Source organism: Netta rufina, assembly GCF_964035555.1.
Source record: "Netta rufina genome assembly, chromosome: 1".
Taxonomy (NCBI): Eukaryota; Metazoa; Chordata; class Aves; order Anseriformes; family Anatidae; genus Netta; species Netta rufina.
This window is the reverse complement of record NC_140123.1, coordinates 133,336,960-133,363,792: the sequence shown is the minus strand read 5'-3', so window position 1 is coordinate 133,363,792 and position 26,833 is coordinate 133,336,960. Positions and strand designations below refer to the sequence as shown.

Here is a 26,833-nt window from a genome sequence, read left to right as displayed (position 1 = left end):
ATTAACTCTTTATTAGGCCCGACTACCTTGGAAGTCTCGGGTTTTTCCTTCTTTATTAGTATGAGTCCTCCCCTATCTGTTCCGTGTTCGTAAAATCTGACATTTTTCCTAGTACCCAGCTAGTATCATCCAAGTTTGTTATATTTATATATAGAACCTTGCATATTTCTTTATTTCCGTGGAAGGTTCCTGTATACCCTATACCATGCCCTCGCCACCTGTAACAAGGATCCAATTATTGGTTACAACCTTGCAGCCTATATTCCACTTGTAAGAATTTATCCCGACCAGCCCCAAGTGTCCAGTCTGTAGCAATGGTTTCACACCCCCGGTATGCACAATAATACACGTTCAGGCATTTACAGTACCCCTTTCCCGGGTTAGAACTTGGGCAGAAATAAAATCCCATATATTCCCAGCATCGGGGCCTCGAGATCAGCTGACATAGTGTAGAAGTAAAGCTTGGCCCCCCCCCGATGTTATCTGGGTTGCAATAACCTGTTGATCTTCGAATCGACTTAAAGTCCATTTAAAAGGTTGGTGGGGGTGGTGTTGAGTCGCTATGCAGGATGAAATCAGTGCGAGAACCCCCAAATACCGATAGGAATGGCTGAGGCCCATTTCTTTCCCCACTTATTCACTCCTCTGCCTCACTCGTCAGTTGGGTTGCAGCCAACTACGAGGTTTTAGTTCTTCTCGGCAGCAGTAGTGTTCTTCAGGGGAGAGCCTCTACCTTAACCCACGGTACCTATCGAGTTTGTCGCAACGTGAGCCCCAGGTCTTTGTTTCCTGGAGCGATCTCCGACTTCTCGTCACAGATGGGTCCTTTAACATGGCTGGCATGTGTCCATCCTTTCTCCGCAGTCCAAACGGCTGTTTCTGTAGTAAGCAAAACAACATAGGGGCCTTCCCCATCGTGGTGTTAAAAAGAGTCTCTTTCCAAGTCTTAATTAGAATTGAGGGTGATCAAGTGGCAATTCCAAGTCATAGGGAATACCATATAGCATTTCAAAAGGAGAAATTCCTTCATCAGTTCTGGGCTGCATCCATATGTTTAACAGTGCAAGGGGTAAGCATTTTACCCAAGAAGCCTTAATTTCCAGCATAAGTTTTGTTAGTTGTTTCTTAATTTCACCATTCATTCGCTCTACCTTTCCAGAAGAAGAGGGGTGCCAGGGGCTGTGAAAATCCCACTCAATCTCTAAGGCCTGCTTTAATCCTTGCAGTAAAGCTTTACACTCATTCAGTCACATGGTCAATTAGGACAAACAAGTAACTCAGTAAAGTCTACCTGTATACTTTGAAAAGGTCAAAGCCCTGGCTCCCGTCCCCCTCTAGATAGGTTACAGAAGACCTTTTTATTTACCTTTTGACATATAGTACATCCTCTGCATGTGTGCTTCCCTAAAGTATATATTTCTACACAGACATGCTTTCTTAGAACAACATCACACATTGCTTGCACCTCCCAATGACTCTTCTGATGTAAAACAGTTAATATTCGCCTCATTATCACTTTATTCAGCATTTCTCTCCCATTGGGGAGTATCCATTTTCCTTAAAATGATCCACATATTTGTAAGATTAATACCTCCTTGGGAGGTTGTAATTGCTCCAAAACCTTTTTTAGAATTTACCCAAATAGATAGGTGGCCCTATAAACCCCTGAGGTAAAATTGTCCACCTATATTGTTGCTTCCACCCCCATTTTGGAGTCTTTCCAGTCAGAGGTGAATATACGTTTGCTCTCAGGGCCTGAGAGCACTCCATTAATAACACTGTTATTCCAGTCTAACAATTTACTATTTGAATGCCCAATTTAATCATCAAATCCCTTCCCAACAAGTTAGTTTCCGCCTTGGATACATACAATAATTGCCCACTGATCATTTTATCCCCTGGTCTCAGCTTAGTATTCCCCAAAAGTGGCACTGTTATCCCAGTACCTTCTACCCCCATCACGTTTAGGGTTTCATTAGTTAATTTAATCCCTGAAGCTTTACAAGTCAGTAATGACTTAACTGCCCCAGTGTATTGGGTTTGATGGCAAGGTTTGATGGGGGTGGTGTGAGGGGTGTGAGAGTGGGAAACTGCAGTGGCAGCCCCCGTGAGAAAAACCCAGAAACCTCCCCGTGGTAGATAAGGGACAATTTCATCTGGCCCCAAAGAGGCCCACTGCTGCCCAGAGCCAAGCCATGAGCAACACAGTCCGTGCCTCCGTGAGAGCACATCCACGAAAACAGACAAAGAAACGAACAAAACCCTGCTGCTCAACAGCAGTTGGGAGAGCGAGAAACCCCCCCGCAGACACCAAAGTCAGTGCAGAAGGAGGGGGAGGAGGCGCTCCAGGCGCTGGAGCCGAAGCCCCCCTGCGGCTGCTGGAGAGGCCCCTGGTGGAGCAGGCTGTTCCCCCCTCCCCGATGCTTGGGAAACTGAACAAACACCACAGCAAATATGCAAATATACCAAAACTTCTAGACTGTTACTTAGATAATGCCTACATCACCTTTCCCTGCTCATTCAATTTCAAACAGCTCTGTTAAATACTACATGCCACACCTTTAACACGTTCAGCAATCCTTTTAACACTTCCTTTATCTTTCTCCAGCCCGTACTTTTCTAATACCAACACCAAAGGCTCAGTCAGAGTCCAACTTAATTCCATACCTTTTCCCTCCAAGATACTGAAACAACATATCAATCAATATACCATATTTCATCCCATTTCCCTTCTTTCCACAAAAACAACATTGACTGTAATATGGTGTTATAATTAATAGTTCCATTTAGGGGCCACTCCGCTCCATCCTCTAGTTTATAAAGTGGCCACCATTGATTACAATATTTGATAAGAGTTCTTTTACTTTCTATACCCTCTCACCCCACTATATCCCTCCAATGTGTTAGGATACACCCTAGGGGGCTTTTCCTCGGGGTTTCTTTGCTTTGAACATTTCCTATTGTAATCTACAGTGGTTAATATTCCACTGTTTTCCTAGAAGCTCTTTACTAGTCAATCCCAATCCCTCCAAAATTCACAATATATAGATACACAAATAAAATCAAACCACTGTAAATTAACTGCCTGTTGACAATTACACTGAGGACATTTAAACCTGATGAGCCGATAATATGCCTGGGCAAATTTTGTTCCCTTAGACATACACCTCAATGGCAGTTCTTATATTTACATATTTACATATTAACATATGAATAAAAGAATACTTTAACAAAAATGCCCGGGCTTTTATATTTACAATATACAATGTACAGTTATTATTCCAGTTAGAATTATTCCTCAGCAGCTGCAAACACTATGCCAGTTGCCATTAAAGCTTGCTTACCCTCCTCCTGTCCTTTTCTTAAAATCTCGGACATCCCCAGAGTTAATGGGGATGGCCACATATTCCATTCCTGGCTGGGGTCCCCCCATCGCTATTTCTCGTAGGGGATATAATCCCTCCCTTAAAGCAGATTTCTGATTTCTTGCCCTGCTTCTGGTTACCGGCCCCTGTGTTTCATGATCCGATTCCGATTCTCCTGGATTAGCTAATTCAGGGAGTCCATTAAGGACGGGAGCCGTTGGTGCGGGCAGTGGAATATAGGGCGGGTGCGGTGTCGGGACTTCTAAGTCCTTTCTCTTTTTATCCCGCCCTCCTTTTTCTTTTAGAGGATATAGATGCATCCTCGTATCTGAATTTATCCAGAGGTGCACATACTCACTTTCTTCTAGACTAAAGGGTTCCTTTGAGTTTACATAAATATTTAGGCCTGACAAACCCAATCTTCAAAAGACCCAAATACAGGCCAGTAAAGGTGGTCTCCTCGAATCTGTTTACCACCCCAAACTTCAACACAATAATGTATCATTTTTACTTTATTCCTTCCCCGCCTAAAAGGGGAATCCTCCCAATTTTTAATCATTAATCCCGGGGTAACCTAACATCAGACGTTACCCCACCCATGGGACCAGAAGGCTTACTCTTCTTCTGTCCCATCTTCCAGAGTGCCCTCACGCACACACACACGCTCCCCCTTTTCGTGGCCCAGTCCCTCGCGGGATGTGGGAACCGCACTACCGAGGGGTCCGCTCTCGCTTCGTCCGCAATTGGACGTCTCAGTTGTCACACTCTGGGAAACCCAACCCCAACCGAACGGAACACTGGCCTATACTTACCCACCCCGTGGGTCTTCGTTCGGGCTTCGTGCACAAAGGTTGCCTGGGGTTTACCGGTTTTATTTGCTTGTGTCTAATTTTGGGTTCGTCGGTGAAGGGTTTGAATGAAAGTAGTCCTACCGAAGGCCGCTGAAATCAGCGGGGCGCCCCCTCCGAAGGTCTTTCAATCAGATTGCCTTCATCCGAGTCACGGCACCAAATTGTTATAAATTAGACCACACAATTTACTGGTCTATTGAAATTATTTTATTAATCAAGTAAGCAGACACAAGCAAAACAGCGCTGGGCGGCTGGGGAGTCTCCGCTCCGCAACAGCACGCAACTAACCCCCCTCAGTCCCTTCTTCTTATAGTCTAGCAGTTCCAGTTGTTTGTCTGCTACGTTGCCACATCCTGGTATATTCTGCGGCTGCGCACGCTGTTGCTAGGGGGTCGTGAAGATGAAGGCCGTAGTCTTCCTCCACGAATTGGTCTCCCTTTTCTCCTTATATGGTATTAAGTCCATCTCTCAGGTCATGCCCTGAGGACGTTGTAAAACCTGCTTGGCGACTTAAGCAAGAGGCAGATTGCAATCTCTAACTTAATCAGGGAGCTACCATGGTCCATTGTTTTATCACAATAGGTTACAACATGTATGCAACCTTCCCCCAGTCTCTGCCCTGAATCAAGGCCGAAGGGCAGAAGTTCCCCTTACAATCCCTTTTACAATGAACAAACTTCACTTATTCTATAACAATTTCTACTAAATAACAGATAGAACTGTAAAGGCTCAAAGTTGTTACTGCTCTGAGCTGTTCGTATTGTTGTTTTCCTTGAGGTTGCTGAGGTTGTAGTAGGGACAGTTTGACAACTTCCATCTGGTCGTTCTTCACAATTTAATACATTAACCTGAAGTTAGCTATATTTTACTCCCTCAGAACTGCATTTGTTTATGCAATTGCCCCCTCCTCCCCAAATTTCCTGTTTATGTGTTGTTTTTTTTTTTTTTTTTGAAGTTTATATTTATTGTAGACACCTTGTATTTGAAACTTTCAAAGAATGTTATACTTTAATATCACTTTAGAAGCATACACACAGCCAAACAACCATTAAAAGAAGCAAATAAAAATTCTTTTCTAACCTTCCTGGAACTAACAGAGGCCTAAGTGTATTGAACTGCTGGCTTTTCATCTATAACAGACAAAACAGCTAAAATTATCCTGATTTCTTTAATATAGAGTTTAACCGATGGGTAGACCTTTCATACTTTTCTGTCAGGTGCCAGCAGGCCTTAAATACCCTGAACAGCAGCGCCTGGGTGCTCACCCACAGGCGTTTGGCGGCTGTTGGCGGCGCCGCGCATGACATCACCGGGCGCGCTCCCCCTTCGCCGGGCGGGCGCGCGGGCGGAGGCGTGCTGGGGGTCCGAGGCTGATCCTCGCTTCACCCGCTGCAACCGGGCGCTCCCGCACCTCCCCCCTCCCCCCCCCCCTCCGGTCTCTTCCCTCTCTGTCGGCCAGGCCGAGGATGGCGGAGAGTGAGGCCGAGACCCCCAGCACGCCGGGGGAGTTCGAGAGCAAGTACTTCGAATACAATGGGGTGCGGCTGCCGCCCTTCTGCCGGGGGAAGATGGAGGAGATCGCTAACTTCCCGGTGAGGGACAGCGACGTCTGGATCGTCACCTATCCTAAGTCAGGTAGGCGGGCGGCAGTCCCCCGGGGACGTGTGCCCGGGCACTCTGCGCTGCCGCCGGCACGGCCTTACGCCGCCGGGGTGTCTGCTGCCAGCTCCGGGATTCCTGTGCAGAAACGCCTAAAAGTGGCGCGGGGGGATGCGGTGCTGACCGCACGGAGACGGCAATATGGTAGCTCGGCGAGGCGGCCAAGCAAACCAGCAGCAAACACAAAGGATTCTTGCGGAAGCCCTTTCTGGAGTGAGGTTCTTTCCAGGTAACAGGATGATCGCTTTCTAGAAAATTCAAAGTCCAGTGGAGATCACAGATATTAGCTCTGTAATTGCCCTTGTGAAATGTTTCAGTATCACAGCTTACTGACTAGCTCTTATTTCGCTGTATTAAGGGTTCTTTGCTCTTTCTCCTCAGTCTGCACAAATACATTTTCAAAAAAGCAGCATCTGTTGTGACGCCATTTCTCAAGGAGTTTTAAATATATATATATATATATATTTTTTTTAACATTTAGTTAAAAATTATGCTATTAAAGACAACCTAGAGCTTGACAAATGCATGTATTAGAGAGGATAGGGCTAGTTTGTAAGCTGGCAAATGGCCCCGAGAATGCTAGGATTAGGACCAGGCAGCTGCATTCTTATTGTTCTTGTAAAGACTTATATAGCATACAGGAAGCACACAATTTAATTATTTCAGTTTTAAGGTTTTATTTTTGTGAATCTGGGCACCTCTGTTAGTACAGCACCCCAGCCTTGCACTGACAGATTGCTAAATATCCTCACCTAACCTTAGTTTCTAGCAGCCAGGCACAAAATAGCTGTTAATACGTCACCTGGGAATAGTTTAGTTTTGGTGGCTATACAGTTGGCCATGGAAAGCCAACTTGCATAATCATATGTAATTTGCTATTATTTTGTGAATATAGGTCTCTCATAGCCCCAGCTAAGGTCAGTGACAAGTAACTGCTCACTTAACAAAGCTAGTGGTGGTGCTTTACTATAGGAGGGTTTACTAACAGTGTGAAAGCTGACAAAAAGGGAGATGCAGAACTGGACCACCGAAGCTGGAGGTACAGGGTTGTGTGGAGGAACTGGAGGGGCAGCCTCACCTCACAATAAAATAGGTGCCGTAGTATTTTACTTGCTAGGACAGATTATATTTAGGATGGGTCTTGAGTCTGTTCTTGTCACGGCAATAGACTTTAAAACACAGTCATAATGTCTGCAAGCTCCAGGAGACAACAGACCACCTTTGGGTGGCCTGAGGTCTTCTGAAACCCTTGGAACTTGCTTTGTCCACTGATCCTACCTGGCTTATGGCTTGGTGCCTTATTTAGGGTTTCTGAATCAACTGTGAAAGGGTCTGCTAACTAGGGACAGGCCTTTCACTAGAAATTAGACAACCTGAATATGGTTTCCATTGATTTACCCAAGGTCACAGAGGAAGTCTACATCAAAGCCAGAAATTGAATCCAGAACCACATGCTCTTCTCCATTACCTTAACTACAGCTTCATCCTCCTGTCTCTCAGCAGCATTGACAGATTTTTCTGTTAACTGGAGCTGATCAGAATTCTCATAATGGAAAAAAGTAGTTTTACAAAACGTGTTTTGTGCACAAAATGTAGTTAACAGGGATGAAATACCTTGGCATTCTTGGGGAATCTTCAGATGTAAAACATGCTTGGGACCTAGTTTCCTAGTTTCTGTTAATAAACTACATTTGAACAAAATTTCAAGAGTATTTTCAACAACAGAAATTTAGGAAGAGAAAAATACACTAATTTCAGATAGGTCTAATGGAAAACTTTTATGAAAGGAAATCATGTTCATTGTTTCACCACCTTTCCATCTGTACAAATTGTGGAAGAAATATACAAACAAGCCCTTCTGCTAGATGTGAGAGGCAAGTGTTTCTAGCTCCTACTGAGACCTGTACCATATTTTAGTATCAAAAGGCTCCATCAGTAGCTTTTGACCATGTGTTGGTTTATCTGGCAAAGAAAATACACAAGTGGCTTACGGTCTGTGTTTCCGGGAGGTGGGGGTATCACGACTGCTTCAGTATTCCTAGTGACTGATGTAGAAGTATGTATGCCATTTTGAAGACATGCTCTGCACTAGGTGATGCTTCTTCTCTAAACATGAGATGGAGACATTGCTTGGAAATAGTTATGGATATTTACAAATTGGGAGCGATCCAGGAAAAGGCTGGTCCAATAATGGTTGAAAACTGAATGTACCAGTGGCCTTACTGGGAGTAATGCAATAAGCCTAATGGAAGATGACTCTGCTTTAATGTGATTTCCACTGATAGATGCTTAAATAATGATACTCCTTACATCTTTAATCCTAACTCCTGCATCCAATCAATGGTAACAACTTTGGTAGCTGCTGGACTAGGATGAGTTTGTGCCTAAAACCCAGAGATTCATTTAAACAGATATGTAAATATGTCAGTGTGCATGTATGCTTTTATGTATGTATATTATTAGGACTAATTACAGAAACCCTTTTTGTCATGGTACATAATTTAAAATCAGGTGGGCTTCTGCTCTGTTGAAAAGATCAAGTCATTGATCAAGTCAAAGACCAAGATCATTTCATCTTTCATGCAAGTTTGTAGTGTAAAATGGGCAGGCTGAGCAGAATCACAGAATTGTCTAGGTTGGAAGAGACCTCAAGATCATAGAGTACAACCTCTGACTTAATACTAACAAGTCCTCCACTAAACCATATTGTTAAGTTCAACATCTAAACGTCTTTTAAAGACCTCCAGGGATGGTGACTCCACCATTTCCCTGGGCAGCCCATTCCAATGCCTCACAACCCTCTCAGTAAAGTTCTTCCTAATATCCAAACTTTAGCCTGTTCCCCCTCATCCTGTTGCTAGGCACGTGGGAGAATAGACCAACCCCCACCTCACTACAGCCTCCTTTAATGTACTTATAAAGAGCGATAAGGTCACCCCTGAGCCTCCTTTTCTCCAGGCTGAACGAGCCCAGCTCCCTCAGCCGCTCCTTGTAGGACTTGTTCTCCAGACCCCTCACCAGCTTCTCGCCCTTCTCTGGACTCGCTTGAGCACCTCCATGTCCTTCTTGTAGCAAGGGGCCCAAAACTGAACACAGTACCCGAGGTGCAGCCTCACCAGAGCCAAGTACAGAGGGACAATCACTTCCCTAGCCCTGCTGGCCACACTGTTTCTTATGCAAGCCAGGATGCTGTTGGCCTTCTTGGCCACCTGAGCACACTGCTGGCTCATTTTCAGCCGACTATCCACCATTACTCCTAGGTCCTTCTCCGCCTGGCAGCTTTCCAACCACTCATGTCCCAGCCTGTAGTGCTGCTTGGGGTTATTGTGCCCCAGGTGCAGGACCCGACACTTGGCCTTGTTGAACTTCATACAGTTGGCCTCAGCCCATCGGTGCAGCCTATCCAGATCCTCCTGCAGAGCCTTCCTAACCTCGAGCAGATTGACACACGCACCTAACTTGGTGTCATCTGCAAACTTACTGAGGGTGCACTTGATCCCCTCATCCAGATCATCGATAAAGATATTAAAGAGGACTGAGCCCTGGGGAACGTCACTAGTGACCGGCCTCCAACTGGATTTGACCCCATTCACCATGACTCTTTGGGCCTGGCTACCCAGCCAGTTTTTAACCCAATGAAGCATACGCCAGTATGCTTAAGACCCCTCAATGAGCCCCACCAGCTCTTGGCCTAGGATGCGTTTTTCCCTTAGAGATAGGGACCCATCTGTGGCCATCAGGCTGGGTGCTGAGTAAAGCGCCCCATGGTCAAAATAACCAAAATTTCTGTGTTGGCACCAGCCTCTGAGCCATGTGTTTATCAGGTGGACTTTCTGTGTCCTCTCTGTACCCCTCCCTGCCACCGTAGGGATCGACAAAAACACCACCTGTACTCCTGCTCCATCCACTAGCCGTCCCAGTCCCCTAAAGTCCCGTTTGATGATCTTCAGGCTTCTCTCTTCAATGTCATCACTGCTAGCCTGGACTATTAAAAGAGGATAATAGCCAGAGGGGCAAACCAGGTTGGGAAGCTTTCTGGCAATGCCCCTGACCCTGGCCCCAGGGAGGCAGCAGACTTCCCTATGGGTAGGGTCAGGCTGACAAATAGGGCCCTCTGTTCCCCTGAGAAGGGAGTTGCCCGCAACAATAACCCTTCTGTCTTTCTTGGTGGAGGCAGTCCTGAGGTGTGGAGTCGACTTCCTCACCCTAGGCATCCTCCTGGGTAGACTTTGTACCTCTTCCTCAGCTACTGGTCTCTCAAGCTCCAGGGCCTCAAACCTGTTGTGTAAGGGCAGCTGGGAAGGTAGGGCCAGTGGGGGAGGGCATCGCCTGTGATGTCGAGCAGGGACCTGTTTCCAGTCCTCCTCAACTCCTAGGTCCCCTCCCTCTGCCCAACAGCAACAGGGCAGGGGGTCAACCCCCATTTGGGGTGTCTCAGCCTGGCACCTGTCCTTCAGGCCATGCAGGGAGTTGCTCCACCAGTCTATCTCCCGCTCACACTCCCTGATATCCCTCAACCTCTTGACCTCCTCCTTGAGTTCTGCCACGAGGCGAACCAGGTCGTCCACCTGCTCGCACCTCACGCACACAGTCTCTCTGCCCCCCGCAGGTGGTAGCAACAGGCTCAGGCACTCCCTGCACCGGGAGACCTGAACTGCTGCATTTTTGAGCGGGCAGTCAGTCTGGGTGTGTACAGACTTGAAGAGAGCGCTATGCCTGGTGTACACCATTGCAGCTGAGCTAGCGGTAGACCACTGTTAGAGGAGGTGTTCGTATGGGCAGGGGGGAACGCTCTGCCCTTCCTGCGCGAAGTGCCGCGCTAGCTGCTGCGCCGCTCCCTTCTGACGTGCCACGCCCTGTTTGCCCGTCCTGGTCGCCGCACTGCCTAGGGGCAGCTTTTGAACAGCCGGGGAGGGGGCGCTGCTGGCTCCGCCTACGCCCCATTCTCGCCCCATTCACCTCCCTCGCGAGGGCTGCCGGGTCCTGGTGGCTCTCTCGAGCGGGCTCGGTGCCGGATAAATTAGCCCTGCCTGTCCGATCTCCCGCTCTACTGCAGAATGCTTCTGCCCCGGAGCCGTTCGCCTCGGCAAGCAGGGTGCAATGAGATTTATGGTAACTACAAGTGTATAGTAATACTATTCCATATAGCATTAAATAATTGGAGCCCACACAACAGTTTGGTTCACAGGTAAGATGCAGTGTTAGGGAAGGAGCACGTTCTACCTCTGTAATAACTTTCCTGGAACCCTCTCATACTGTGGGGGTTTTGTACCCTAGTTGGAAATTGGAATTCTTCTCTATGAACGTAATAAACTGCAGAATTAATGAACAAGCAAATTCTTCCATGCTATTTCCCCAGTCACCATGCCAAGAGTTAGACTATCTGTCTGCTAAGGTCAACGATTTCAGTGGAATTAATTCAGCACCTAAAGTATAGTACTGACTCCAGGTTCACTTACGTATTTTGCTGTGGCTTATGATGCTAACCCTTGGCTGTAGATCTTTCTGTTTGCTTTAATCATAACTGATGTGCAGTGGCAAGCTTTCTTAATACCCTCTTGTACCTGTTCTGCATCAGTGTGCATTTAATGTTCCTGGGTCAAAGCCCACAAATTAATACCTTTTTGCAAAACTGTTAATTTGTTAAAGTGAGCTATTTACATTAATAGCAGAGCTGTCTCTCCAATTTCAATTATTTTGCCAAATAATGTTCTGGACTTCTGTGTGGGAAAATGTCAGTTGCTGGGCAAATATCAGCTTTAAGTCCAGTCAGTTTATGAGAACTCTTGCTCTCTGACCTGTTGTTCACTGTGAAATGGAGTGCTGGATATGGCCTTCAGCTGTCTGTAGGCCTGTCTTTTTATAGATAACATTTTGGATTTTTCTTGCAGCATCGGATTTCAGTAACTACCCAATAGCTTGTAGGGAATATGATGGCTGACTTTAGGCCTTAGGCTTAATGAAGTACCAACAGTAAATTTGCACATCAGTTCAAGGACAGTTTTCCTGTGTGTACATTCATTGAGTTCTCATCTTTCAAATTCTTTCTTAACACTTACCTTCAGTCTTGTATGAAATGAACTGGAGAAGGTTTGTTTGAGCTTGCCATTATTTTATTTGCATAAAAGATTCTGTACGTACAGAAAAAAGTCTTGCTTCCTGTTGTGCCTGCTGATAAAAGCGCATTGCATGCATCATGGGTTTTGTGCCTCCTCCTGTTGTGTATACCTCTCCCACTGCAAGCATGCCAGTCTCTTATCTTCTTCTATTTCCAGTGCTCCTGAATCTAACACCTCTTGCTGGGACAGTGGTATCCCTCCCATCCTCCCTCCCTGGCTGGAAGGAGCTTTGTTTATTGTTCTGTCCGTCCCCTTTCCCTGCCATGTCCTGGGGCTCTGTCTACATTCTTCCATTTCCCTTGTACTGTAATCTGTTATTCCTTCCATGTACCTCGTGTTTCTTCTTTTGTTGTAAGGAAAACAGTTCTTTGATCCTTAGACAGTTAGAGCAGTGGAAGAAGCTTCTGGGTTGTGAACCAGACATAGAAGTTTCAGTGTAATCCTCACTTTCCTTTGCTTGTCTGATTATCCTCTTAAAATCAACAGACTTCTGTTCATCAACATCTAGAATATTATTTGTATCAGACTCAGCACTCACGCAAAGGGAGTGCTTCAGGCAAAAGGAGGCTTGAGCCACTGGGGATTGAGATGCATGTGCTTTTCTTTGACTGTGAAATTCATTCAAGGACTTCTTATTTCTAGACAGTTGTTTCTTCCCCTTCACCTTCTGATCAGTTTCAATTGTCTGTGGGACTGTATTATAAAATACAGGGGAAAAATGTCTGTAGTAAATATACTGTAAAAGTTATACCAAACGACTGTGGAAATTGTGCATTGTCTTCTCCAATCCCATCCTTCTTGTTGTCCTCAGATTATGTGATTTCTTGGCAGGGACGTTACACTTAACTAGCAAGGCTGGTTTCTGTTTCAGGCCTTTGAACGTTACTGTACTGCATAATAATACCCTTCAATATAAAGAGCATTATCGCTTGGCTAAGTTTACATAGCTGCACGTGAGCTGTGCTTGTAGGGGTGTCCTGCACTCTGTGGACATCTAGCTCACTAGCTAATGTATCTGCACTGACCTGACATAGCAATCAGTGAGTAGGTGGCAGGTCTGCACAAAGCTGCAGTGATTGTATTATGTCAGGGAATCAGCGTGTTTGTGTCCTCTTAGCATATCCCATTAGCATATCCCAGATGTGGCTTGGTAAGTTGTACTGTTTTGAGGTACCTGTGAGGTATGCGTTCCAGTTGCCCCTGCATGGTGTGGCAGACTGATAAGCATGGGCACAAGGAATCAGATTCTTCACACTGACCCAGACATACACAGGGCCAACACTGCTGACAGTCCTGATTTGTGCAGACAAAAACAAGACGAGAATCAGGCTGAAAGGATATGCCCAGTCTGTGGGAGTTTCTGGGCTGGGAGCTGTCAGACAGCGATGTGTCAGCTGCAGTGGGTAGCAGAGGTTTACCCTGGTTAATAGCAGGTTTAAGAAAGCCTTATGCTGTTGGAGTAGGGCTCCTCAGGGAACAAGGGCATCCACATGGATGTTTTGTGTGTTAAGTTGATTGATTTGGCTTAATTTCCAGTGTTCTCATAAGGAACTCTTGGGAAGAGTTTTGTTGTTACATTTTTTTGACAACAGTTTCTTATCTTGCAGAATAGCCATATTCTGCTATTCTGGATTTATAGTCCTATTCTCTATGCAGGATTTTGGTCACTTGAGTTTAATCAATTTGTTTTTAATTGGTTTATCTTTTAAGAGTGAATTCAAGTGTTACTGGCCCAGAGACATGCCTTGAGAAATCATGAGGTTGGCTTAAAAATTGAGAGATTTTTTACACAAAATACATTTGGGATTTTTTTTTTCCTTTGTCCTCTGTTTTGTGAGGCAATATTATGCATGCTTACAAGCTCTTCCCTGTGATTTACAACGATACCATACCTGTTAGTTTCATGAACAAGTTAATATTTTGGAAGTAAGAATGGTGGTACTTAACTTTTTCTCTTTTCCAATCCTGTCATTTTTTCAGTTTCTCCCTATCTTAAGTAATTTGTAAAACTCAGATATCCAACCTTTTTAATGTGGTATGAGTGTGCTTCAGTTCTACTTCAGCTAGTCAGAAAGAATGGACTTCTTGCACAAACAAAAAGGAGTCAGCAAACTGCACTGTGTGATGGAGAAGTGTTCTGTGAGCTGTCATAGGGACTGATATATAGGGTACATTTGAATTTGATTTCATGCTCTTGGTTTTTGGTGACTGAAGCCTTATTCTTTCCAACAATTAAAAGAGTAAATACACTGCTTCTTAAGTGCACTCCATTGAGGACCACCCAGGTACAGGAAAGCAAGACCTATAAACAATTATTTGTAGGGGTCAAGGCCATTGGGTTCCTGTGCTTTGAAAACCCTTTTGAAATGGGATTATCTTTTGTTTTATTTATGTATAGCTCAAAATATCATCTGGTATTGACTCAATCCTAACTATTACTAGGCAAAGAAATGATAAATAAAAATGTCAAATAACAAGGAATTGAAGACAATGAGATGTTTGCCACTGATGCGTTTGACTTGATTTCAGTGGGAGTAGAATTGAATATGTCCTTACATGCATAAAGCAGGAACTATAGGTGGTGAGGAAAGATCTGTCATTAGGAAAACTTGTTTTTGTTATCTAGCTAGCAGTGTTTTTCTCATTTTTCTCTCATGAGTCATTTATCAAGACAGTGAAGAGGTCTTACTAGAGAAAGAACAAGTGGTTCAGAAGAGGAAGAATTCTCTAGTTACCTAATACCTATTAGGTATTTCTGGGTCTCTAGCATAATTGCTTCCCTACTGTGAAGTAGTGCAAAACTCAAGTGACTTGCTTTGTGAAAGAAGACTCAGGGAAGAGGAAGAAAACTTGCATGCATCCAGCTGGAGCAGCAGATCCTGCACAAGATTGGGGCTCGTTGGGAGTTTATCATTCCTGCAATCGTGGTCCTACTGTTATAAGTTGCCCCCTTAATTAATTTTCAGAGAGCATTGCATTAATAATAGAAAGGAATTTATTGAGTAAGCAACAGCAAGCAAAACAGCGCTGGGCGGCCGGGGAGTCTCGGCTCCACCAACGGCGCGCACCTCACCCCCGCCAGGGTCCTTTTTTATATCTTGGTAATTCTGGGATTACGCAGCACATCCTGGTATATTCTGCGACTGCGCGCACTGTTGCTAGGGGGTCATCTCTGTCCCTCTGGTGGTTGTGAAGATGAAGGCCGTAGTCTTCCTCCGCGTTGTGGCTCAACTTCTTTCTTTATTTGGTCATGTTGGCCCAGCGTGAGACAGGAAGGCAAGATGTTGATACACTAGTTTAACAACTTATCAGGAGATGGTTACATGAACTTTGCAGCAGTGTTTTTTTAACAAAAGAGGCTACTGAGATGCAGAAGGAGAGAAGGGGAGGGGGTTCTCTATTTTGTTACATTAAGCAAAAGAATTTTCATAGTGTCTAGCAAAGCATTATACAGCTCCTTTCTTCAGCAGGGAGTTTTCACAACTCCCGTTCCTCAAACAGAACTCCTTGTTTTTATAATACAAAAGACAATGAACAAACATTTATTGTGTATTACACTACCATCATTGGTACCGGAGACAGAAGTGAAGAAGGCATTAAATGTCTCTGCCTTGTCTATGTCCCTGTTTGTGAGGTGACCATTTTTATCAAGTAATAGACCAACGTTATCTCTGCTCCTCCTTTTACTGTTAACATATTTTAAAAAGCTCTTTTTATTGTCCTCCACAATACTGGCCAACTTCAACTCTGAGCTTTGGCTGTGTGAATTTTTTCTCTACAATGCAAGCAGCATCCCTGTAGTCCTCCCATGTCGCCTGACCTTGTTTCCAGTGGCCATACACTTTCTTTTTCTGCCTAAGCTCTAGAAAAAGATCCCTGCTAGGCCAAGCCAGTCTTGTGCCCCACCTACTTGACTTTGATATTTTGGAATTGTCTGTTCCTGTGCTCTCAAGGAGTTGTACTTAGAAAGTGACCATCATTGGTGGATCTCAATAGTTTCAAAAGCAGTTGCCTGTGGGATGTTACTAACTAGTTCCATGCAGAGCCTGAAGTCTGCTCTTCCCATGTCCAGGGTTCAAGTTTTCATGGCAGTTTTCTTCCTATCACCAAAGATTTTAAACTCAACTACTTCATGGTCACTACAGCCAAGACAGCCTCTTCACCCATGAGACCCTCTCTTTTTATAAGCAACAAATCAAGGAGGACACCTTTCCTGGTTGGCTCCCTTAGTACCTGTGCCAAGAAGTTATCATCAGGGTGTTTTAGGAATCTCCTGGATGTTTGTATCAGCAGTGCAGTATTCCCAGCTAATATCTGCCAAGTTAAAGTCACTCATAAGGACAAGGGTGGCTGATCTAGAGGTGTCATTAAAGAATAATTCATCAGTGTTGTCATCCTGGCAGGGTGGTCTGTAGTAGACTTCCACAGTGACATCTGCCTTACTTTTTTGTCCCTTAATTCTTACCCTGAGGCTCTCAACTATGTTGTCATCACCAATGGCAAGCTCTGTACAGCCCAGCCCTCCATTACATATAGTGCCAGCCCCCTGCCTCTTCTGCCCTGCCTGTCCTGTCTGAAGAGCCTGTAACTGTCTGTTGTAACACACCAGTCACATGACTTCCCACCAGGTTTGGGACAGAGCCAAGGCTTCTATCTGCGTGCATTTGTGTAGAATTATTTCAAATGTGCTTCACTGTACCCCACACTTTGTTTTGTTTAAGCTGTACTGTAGTTTATCACCAGAAGCCTGTTTTTGTCCATTTCCCCTTTCAAAACTAGTTTAAGCTCAGCCCTGCTGACTGTTGAGTAAACATCCTTTTCACCCTCTTAGAAGGGTGTGTCCTGTCAGGCACCAGCAGGCCTGGTGTTATGCAGACTATCACATGATCAAAAACTCCCCAAATTCTGATGGTGACACCAGCCGTGGATCTACATATTAGGTCTGCCTAATCCTTTTAATCTTGCTCTCTGGTACTGGAGGGATAGAAGAAAACACTAGCTGTGTGCCTGATCCTTTAACTAATTGCCTCAAGGCCCTAAGTCCCTTATGATTGTCCTTGGTCTTCTTTTTGCTACATGAAAAAACTTCTCGTTGCTGACATGAAAAAAACTATAATGGATAGTAATCAGAGGGCCATACCGGCCTAGCATTTTCCAGTAATGTCTCTTACGCAGGCCCTGGGGAGGCAGCAGACTTCCCTATGGGTCGGGTCCAGTTGGCATATGGGGCCGTCTGTTCCCCTCATAAGGGGGTTGTTGTCACCTATGACAACAACCTTTCTTTTTCTTGTGACAGAGGTGGTCATGATACTGGGGGTAGGCTGACTTGCCCTAGGTGATCCCTCTAACCTGGATTGACCTTCATCCACATCATCATTTGCCTGTCCTAATACCTTGTAGAGTAAAAGCACCTGGGAAGGTGAGGTAGCGGAGAGGGGTTCACCAGCCACCCAGAGCAGAAACCTGCTTCCATTTCCCCATCTCATAAGTCCCCTTCTACTGCATGGTGGTCAGAGAGTAGGAGATCCTTAATTTCTTTTGCTGTCGCTTCTGTCTCAGGGATGGTAAGAGAGTGATGGTAAGAGAGTGATCCCACCAGCTGACCTCCTTCTCCGAATCCCTAATGCTCCTCAGCCTGCTCACCTTCTCCCCATATGTGAAATCAGTATTGACTGGGTTAGATAGATGATATGACCTCAAAGACTAAAGAATTAGAAAATTATGTAAATCAGCTAAACCCAACTCATTCTCATTTCATGTTAATGTTCATCTTTCATAGTGAAGATGTTAATGAAGTAAAGCAAAATGCTTGAACATTAGACTGAATTAGATTAAGCACATGTGATTCTTCATTCTTATTATGCAGTCTTTTATTAAACGACTTATTTCTTCTTTAAATTCCTACTAAACTGAACACCCTATATCGGAGAGAAGAAACTACTGCCTGCATTGTCCCATCAGTGCTGCTTCAGAAGTGATGCAAGTTTTTGTACGCTGGACATTTGGTATGATTTCTTTGCTACAGATACTCTGATCTTGGACAAGTTATTTAAGCATTTTGTCTGCATTTTCCATTGAAGGCATATGGATGTATTTCATCTCTGACAGAATTTGTTTCATGTATAATGACTAGAAATTCTCCTAGAGAAAAGGTATCATCTACCATCTATATTTTTGTAGATAAACTAGCAAATTATAGCTCTAAATTTGAATCAAGCATCTAGGAATTAGAGCTGAGCACATAATAATACCTTTATATGGGAATGTTTTTGTTTTTTAGCTTGGTGGAAGGGAGCAGTAAACAAAGGATTAATAACATGAAGCACCCAGCATCTAATCACTTTCAGCCCATGCAAAATTTCAGTAACACTTTGGAGAATCTGGAGAGATGTGGCTTAAGAGCTGAAATAATTAGGGTTCTCTATACCAAAGTCCTTTACAAACTGATACAGACCAAATAAACCATTTATGTTATATGTTAATCCTGTAACACATTGCAGATTCAGTAGCAAGAAGAATGTTTTGCTCTATATGTGCACAGACACACATGGCATGTCAGAGGAAACATTTGGAAACATTCATTTATAACATTTTGGTCAGATGAGACTATAGGCTTATGAGACCCATTGCGAGGAAAATGCATGGTACTGAGAAATGGCAGAAAGGAAGCATATCAGAGGCAGAAAGTGTGTAAGAAATGTTTAGCTAGCTAAGTCTGAGGCAGTGGCTGAGATAGCAGAGGATATAAAGTGAAAGGAGGAGCAGTGGAGAACCAACTACTGAGAGGTTTTTATTACTAAATGCCAAAGTACATCTATAATTTAAAAAAATGCAAGCTAATTTCATGTGCTTTTACCCACCCACCATTTATAGTGCAGGATGTGAAGGCCATCATCCTATATATAAGGCTGCAAGTTCTGTATGATGTGTAATAACATTAGATCACCATATGGGATACAGACAAGGGTGCGGAATTAGCCCTTCACTGTGTCCAAATATGTGAGTAATAAATTCATCCAAGCCAACAAAATGAGACAAATGTGAAGCAGGTGAGATGAGACACATGTTCAGAAGATACACACAGCAGTACAGATTTGCTAGTACAGTGGCTGCTTTTGCAATGTCCTGCTGATGCAAGGCAATCATAAACCCAGGTTAACTATCCAGTTAAAAGCCTGTTTACTGCTGATCAGGGTTGCCAGAGTAGCACAGAACTGCTACAGGTATTGCTAAAATTGGATTGCTTTATGCATATGTAGTTGAAGTGCACATTAATAATGATCAATGTGAGTGCTTCTGTTGGATCAGCAGCACTTCCTATCAGAAATAGTGTGCTCTCTTCAAGGATTTTGCAGCAATACTGAGAAAACCCATGGTGATAGATTGGAAGATCTCCTTTTGTACTCCCGATTAGATCTTTATCCTTCTTATGATTTAACCACCTAATATATGCAAATATACATTAATGTGTAGGCAAGCTTTGTCCAACAATTTTCCTGGAAGGGATTGAAACCGAGGCATAGAATTGCATTTCTGTTCACAACTGTCCTGGTTTCAGTTAAGAGAGAGTTAATTTTTTCCTAGTAGCTGGTAGAATGCTATGTTTTGGCTGAAGATGAGAAGAGTGCTGATAACACTCCGATGTTTTAATTGTTGCAGAGCAGTGTTTACACCAAGCCAAGGACATCTCAGCTTCTTGCTCTGTCCTGCCAACGGACAGGCTGGGGGTGCAGCAGGGTCTGGGAGGGGACAGACCCAGGACAGCTGACCCAAACTAGCCAAAGGGGTATTCCATGCCATCTGACGTCATGCTAAACAATATATAGGGGTGGCTAGCCGGGGGAGGGGGCCGGACTGCTCGGGGTTGGGCTGGGCATCGGTCAGCAGGTGGTGAGCAATTGCATTGTGCATCACTTGTTTGTACACATTGTTATTAGTAGTACTATTATCATCATTATTATTATTATTATTGTTATTATTATTTTCCTCTTAATAAACTATCTTTATCTCAACTCATGGGCTTCGCTTTCCTGTTTCTCTCCCCCATCCCAGAGAGGGAGGGGGGAGAGTGAGCGAACAGCTCTGTGGTGTTTAGCTGCCGGCGGGGTTAAACCATGACAACAACACAAGTCTAAATGCCAACCAAAGCACTTCAAGTGGTGACAGGCATCCTCCAAGATATGTTTACCATAGGGGAAGTGAAACAGGTTCACCACTAATGGTATGAGAACAACCTCAACACAAGTTTCTGATACAGAAGCCCTGTTGTCTCCTGCCTTCACTGCATTTAGCTGCAGTCTGTATTACAACATTGTAGTACAAGACAAAGTGATATAGTTGTCCTAGAAAACAGTGGTGCTAAGGGTAATTAAAGACTTCTCATTAACATGATGAAGTCCTTCAGGGTGATTTAAAAAACAAACAAACAATGACTTGTCGTTACAGCAGTGTTCTTTTCTGCCTTATCCTTGGTACGGTGTTGTGTCACCTGTGTAAAAATGGAGGTGAATTCGATGCCATGGGGGAACTTTTTGCTGGAGATTAAGTTGAGCTCTTGCTGGGGTAATGAGTGCTGCAGTTCGGTCATCTTTTTCATGTAGGCCTTAAAAGACTGTGGGAGTGGGACTGCAGAGAAAGCAGGGGTTGGGATACAGTTGAGGTTAGACTGAGGTAACTGCATGTATCTTATGTATGCTCCAGGGATAAAGTAGGATTTGAAAGTCTAGTAGTACACCATTGGCACATCATTGTGAAGAATTATCATTGATAGTTTATATGGACAAAGTTTGCCAGATAATTTCCAGATGTTTGAGACAGAATCTGCCCAGTAGCATAAAATTAAAGCAATAAAAGCAGTCTTTCCTCCATGAATTACTTTCCTGGTGGCCTACCCTTTGTCATGACTGCATGATCCTGTGCTCACATTGCAGTTACGAAAGGGCTCTTTTCTCTGAATTGTGTCATGAGGATGCCCAAAGTAGGATGTTCAGAGAGAAGTCCAGGGAAAGAAGGTGACAACTGAATGGACTAGGTTTACTTCAGGCCTAGTCAACCTTGAATAAGTATGGAAAGGGCAAAGAGGGATGTAATTCTGTCTGTCAGATAGTAAGGCACCAAGCAAGACCGCAGCTTTAATTGATCTAGATGTTATTTCCATGTTCCCAACATGTAATATTCCTTCCAGAGATGTTATACCATAATTTTTTTTTCTTTTTGTTTTAACGAGGTGGGTGTTGTGCTATCTTATGCCATGGCAGCATATTTTATTTGGTGAGTGGAAACAGGAAGAGAGGATTAATTAAGGATATGGGTAGACAACCTCTTTTAAAAGCATCTGCAGTAGTGCAGGGTTTTAGTGTCCTTAGGCTGCTGTTTGTCTTAAAGAACTGTCTGCAGAGCATTTTGTGTGAATGCATTCTCATTTGTCATTTGTCTCAAGGAGAATTAGGTTGGTGAGTTTATGCCAAAAAGATAAACTCCTTAAGTTAATTTAGCTGATGTGGTTTCACGTGAATTGGAACAACTTCACACAAGCTACTCCATTGGTGATGTCATCTGGTACTGACATCAGGAGCATCCATGGACAGGGACATATTTTACCAGATCAGCTAAGGCCTAAAGAGAACGGCCATGAGTAAAGTCCTTCGCCCCTCTCAGCTACCAACCAGTATCAGCTGTCAGTAAAGAACCTGTAACAAATTCTGGAACACCTAGGTACGATAAAATCATGGATGTGGGAACAAGCTACAGAGCATAAATCCTGACTCATCATTCAAAAAGCAAAGAGACAAACCAGTGTTGTCTTGTTACCCAAAATCTAGGGATAAAAAACAATCTGTGGATCTGGACCTGTCTCTTGGTTTGTAGTGCTGGTAGTATGCACCTACTCCGTGCTGTAGTTCAGAGGCTGAGAGGATATTATGGCTTGTTTGAGAGGGATAGAGAAATATTTTTTTGCCCCAACTGTCCCCAGCAAGAGGCCTTTGCCTTGTGGTCTACAGCCTGTTAGAGTGGATTGGCATAACCATGGTTTGTGTTATATATGGAGTGGTAATTCGTGTCGAGAAAATGGTTAGTATTAATAAAGAAGGGGGAGGTTTGGGAGTGTGGCCATGGGGGTCGGGAAGCCCCGTGGTTGATGGTAACATCAGACTCTTAACGATGAGGCCATCAGGAATGTAAAAGAGTTTAGAGGGAACAAAGAAGGGTGATTCAGGAGACTCCATGCAGTCTCGGGTTGCTTGTTCTCCAGCCGTTAAGGCATGGAAGTTTCTGGGTGTTTGCTGTTGCTGTTATTTGCAAAGTTGTTTGACCAATGAAAAGTTGTTTTTTGAAAAGGACTGCTGTGGGGAGAAGGGTATAAAAGGGTATAAGAGGGGAGCCTGCCCTCAAGATAAAAAAAAAAAAAAAAGAAAAAAGGAAACTTGATGAAGTTATGTCATCAATTATGAAGTAGAAAGAAGGAATGAAAATGAACAAGCAAGCAGGACAGAGACCAGGACGGGAACAGGCACGCTGATCACCTCATGAAGATGGGTTCGGCCAGTCAGCAAACCGCTCAACGAAGCTCGTACTGAAAGTTGCTGGAAATTAGGTGCACCAGAGCTGGAAAGAAGCTCAAGCTGAGAGAAGCAGACCTGTGCACACAACTGCCCCTCGCTGGTAAGCAGTTGCGCATTATGGGGAAATACATCCTTAGGAACAAAGACTGTCCTGGTAACCTTTCAGCTTATTGTCCTTATTAACAATCAGACAGTTTATGCTCCTGAAATATGGGACCAAACTGAGGTCAAGGTGTGGGACTCTGCAACTAAAAGCGACAAGGTTGCAGTGGGATTGCTCAGCACCTGGCGAGCAATCTCTGAGGCCTTGAAGAGCTATGTGGGGCCACAATCACAAACGTGTGGTTTACCAGATAGTGAGGGAGCTGCGGGCTCCTTTACTGAACCGATTGCTAAGCCATCGGCTCCTCTGCTGCTACAGCCATCGAAGGCTTTTGCTGTTATGCCCCCTGTTGACCTGAACGTGCCTTTTGACCCAGGCCCTATTGGCCTTGAAAAGGAGACTGATACGTTTTTTGTCGATCCAGGAAGAATAGGATACATAAGGCCCAAAGACCGAGTTGCTTGACAACTTAAAGCGAGACTTATTGTTCAAAAGGAATGGAAAATGGAGACTGTTAAGTCATGGAATTTAAAGGATTGTTTGTTACCTTTTCTTATTGTATAGGCATATTCGGGTTTAGTAAGTAAAATCAATGTTCTATATATTTAGAATGTTTGATGCTCCTGTGTGTGTGTTGGTGGAGCGTAGACTCCCTGCATACCCAGCGCTGATTACTTGCCTTTTATACCTTTTATAAGTATTTCTTTTATAAATATTACTAAATTCAGATTAGTTGAGACTTCATTTATAACAGGTTGGATAGAGATTTTAGGGAGCTTGTGACCCAAGCTGTTTTTCTTCTGGTTTTATGAAGTCTAAAGTAGTGAACATAGACAATCTAGTTTTCTGCTCTCCATGTCTACATTGGTAAACTGAAGACAGGGTCCACCAGGGGCAGGCTGTCATCAACATAGCTTTGTTGCTAGCCTGTTCCCTGGTGCAGTTTGCCCTTTCCCAGACTGCAGGCTCCCTAGCATGGGGTGGGAAGTAGCTGGAGCCGGGGAACGGTTCCAGGAAGCTACGGATGGGGCTGTCTTGTTTTGGGAAATTCATCTCTATGAATGCGAGTTTGGCTGCCCAGCATGTCCTCCCAGAGAACAGGCCCTGGCATGTTTCAGTTACAGTTATAAGGAGGCCTTTTTCTGAGCTGTTCCTGTTGCTGTTGTTAGGAGTGGAACACACTGCATCATCTGCCTTGCTTTTGGCAATGGTGAAGCCTTTACAGTTGGTGCCTGGTCTGGGATGCACCTTGATTCATTCTGCATTTCTCATCCCACACTTGCTTGAGTAGTTAGTGCCCTAACGTAAGGGAGCATTAGGACTTGGGCCATCTTTTAAAAATAGTGCTACTGCATGAACTGAAAATAACACTGTTTTGTAACTGTTTATTGTTATTTTAGGATATGGTCTTATACATGGTAGTGTGAGAAACACTCCGTAGCCAGTAACTTAGGCTCAGGCGAGGATCTCAGTGAAGTAGTAATTTATTCGCGATTGCAATGGCGGGCGCCCCACAAGCAGGAGAGAGCGCATCTACTAGTTCCAAAACACAGTTTATATACCTTTTGATGGCAGGACCCTCCCCTGTTTCCCCACTGAGTGGGTAATCCAGATTCACAATCTATCTGATGCTTCACAAACAATGCATGGCCTTCAGTCGCCAGCCTGTTAAATTTCAAATTTCTTTTGACATTTTTACTGCTTGAAGTGGTAATGTTTCTTCACTTATCTGACTTGACACCATGATTTTCACCTAATTGTCCTAAGGAGTCTGATTGTCTGCATTTTACAAGGTCGCCTGCTAAACTTTCTTATCACTGTAAGCATATCTCAGTACCACATTCCCTTGTTCTAAACAATGTAACTCTGCAAAAACAACATTTCTATTCCCACAGTAGTAATGCTTCTAAGGATAATAGATGTGTGTAAACAGTTCAGCAATAGCTTTTTTTTTAACCAAACAAAAGTACCTCTTAGCTCCAAATAGAATACACCTTTTATAGAATACAGTTTACAGCCTCTGGTGCTGTATATTCAAAATACAGCTCAGACCTTATGGACCCAGTTCTGTGTTTTCTGATATAAGTCTAGCGAAAGACAAGTAGAGTTTAGCCTATTAGTTCTGTTTTTAAAAGCCATTAGCTTAAATGAAAACTAAACTGATTAATAAGTCCAAAAAGCTAAGACCCTACTTACTGAATGTTATTGGAAATCATACAGTTAACATTTGTTTTAAATCCAAATATGTTTAAGCTGTTGCTATCAGTTTCAGGATCTGAATTCAGTTTCCTCATGTTCCACAGATTCCTTGGACAAGTGAATACTGAATTTAGAGTCATTTAGGCCAAGTAAAGGGGACATTAATCTCAGCATAAGTATTCGGTTCCTTCTGAAAATCAGCACCATAATGAGGCAGTCAAAAATATTGGCAATATAAACATCATAATTTCAGCCTTCATTCTGAATCATGAGTCTCATCTAGGAACAGAAGAATTGGAATATCAAGGTCTACATATAATTTTTATTATTAAAACCTTAAGTGATAAAAATAAAAATCCGTGTTCTTAGGACAGTTGGAATTCCAAGGTGTAGGAGAACAAGGACATATGGACTTGAAGAAGAGAGATTTTTATGGTTTGTTTTTATGGTTTTTATTCATTTTCCTCTAATGGAAAAATTTGATTTTCCCTCCCCTGCTATAGGACAAAGATGAATTTGCCATACTTACCTGCAGATGTACACTGAAATTAGTGAAAGGGGAATGAGCTTGCAGGCAATTATAATTGTGTGGGAGAATTGTTTTACAGCACTTGCTAGACCAATCTGTAACAGCTTTGCAGCCCTCATTTTTAATGAGCACTCTATGTCTACCAATGCTATAAAAAAGTCCACATATGAGTCATAATGGGTCTGTTACATTGTATTTGTTGAAACTTGATCAAGCACTGGTAGATCAAATGAGGTGCAACCAATTGGGAGTACTACAAAATTGTTAATATTAACATTAGTATTTATTATGTTTTTCAGTACGACTTTCCTTACAAGGGATGAATAGAAAGAATATACAAAAGACCTTCACATCTTTGAGTTGCAGGCTTGTCCCATGTTAGTGGGGGGGAGAAAACTAAAATAAACTACAATAGAAACAATGGAGGGAAGGAAGATTTCACTGGAGGCATCCATCTTTGTGTCTGCCACTTCACTTGGAAGAAATCTGTGAGGTGCAATAGCTGCATGTGAGTGTGCCAGTGACCAGAAGGTACTTAGAGGAGCCAGAGAACATCTGCGCAAAAAAATAATGCTCTCTCTTACAGAGGCTGTATTTGATGTTGAAAATAACATATAGAAACAGAAAGGAATAACTGGGAGGTGTTTCAAAGTCCTGGTTATCTTGCTATGCTGTCTGGTTGCTGCTGGAGCAGTTAGACTTACTGATAAGCAGAGACATTATGGTTGTGAACTAACCTTGCTAGTGTTGCTGAGGCACTGGCCTTGCAAGAGGGTTCCCATTCATTGCAGGGGTTTCTGTAGGGGTGTTTGTGGGGTGGAAGGATTCTTAGTGAGTCCTGATTCTGTATATCATTAGGCTGCAAAGGACAGCACAGCCCAACTAGCACAGTTTCAAACTGGTGTGATGTACAGTTTCTTTTGTACATGCCCTTATACAGAGTAGAAATGTAGTTTCATAGGTAACTTAAAAGGATCTCTTAAAAACCTGCAGGTTCTGGCAGTAGCTTATTATTGCTGTTTTCCCATCCCATCTCTTTCCAGATATTATATGATAAATTGGAACACTGCTTCTCCTGTGGCATTGTATAGACATAACGAAAAAGCTTGTCAGGGAAGAGTGTTTCTTGGGTACAGCACTTTGAAGTTCCTCTGCTGATTAGGTTCATTTTAGTTGAAATTGGATAGGCATTAATGAGTTCTGTTTTGGCAATATGACCTTGGAGTTAGCAGGGACAGTAGTCTTCTTCTAGGATGAAATGTGGATTTGCAGCAGTTAGAAGAAGGCAGGATAGAATCACTGGGTACTTATGAATGTTGCATCTGGTGCCTCAAGCCCAAAGGCTGACAGATTTATCCTGTTTGTCTGTGACTGTTCACTCTTTCTGTACCATGCCAGGTGAGGCATGCAAGTACAAGTGCATGCATTCATAAACACAAGGAGAAG

At 43.6% G+C, this 26,833-nt stretch overlaps 2 protein-coding genes across 2 annotated transcripts in view; one reads left to right on the top strand and one right to left on the bottom strand.

Moving 5' to 3' along the window:
- LOC311206977 (1-acylglycerol-3-phosphate O-acyltransferase Pnpla3-like) overlaps window positions 1-4,316 on the bottom strand; it is a 52,539-nt gene extending 48,223 nt beyond the window's left edge. Inside the window, exon 1 of the mRNA XM_084282811.1 lies at window positions 4,178-4,316. The gene's annotated coding sequence lies outside the window, so the exon portion shown is untranslated. The remainder of the gene's footprint in view (window positions 1-4,177) is intronic.
- A 1,366-nt stretch (window positions 4,317-5,682) lies between these two features.
- SULT4A1 (sulfotransferase family 4A member 1) overlaps window positions 5,683-26,833 on the top strand; it is a gene marked incomplete at its 5' end in the record, with an annotated part of 37,107 nt that continues 15,956 nt past the window's right edge. The window contains one exon of the mRNA XM_084298169.1: window positions 5,683-5,851. Within this exon, the coding sequence (XP_084154295.1) occupies window positions 5,683-5,851 (169 nt within the window). The remainder of the gene's footprint in view (window positions 5,852-26,833) is intronic.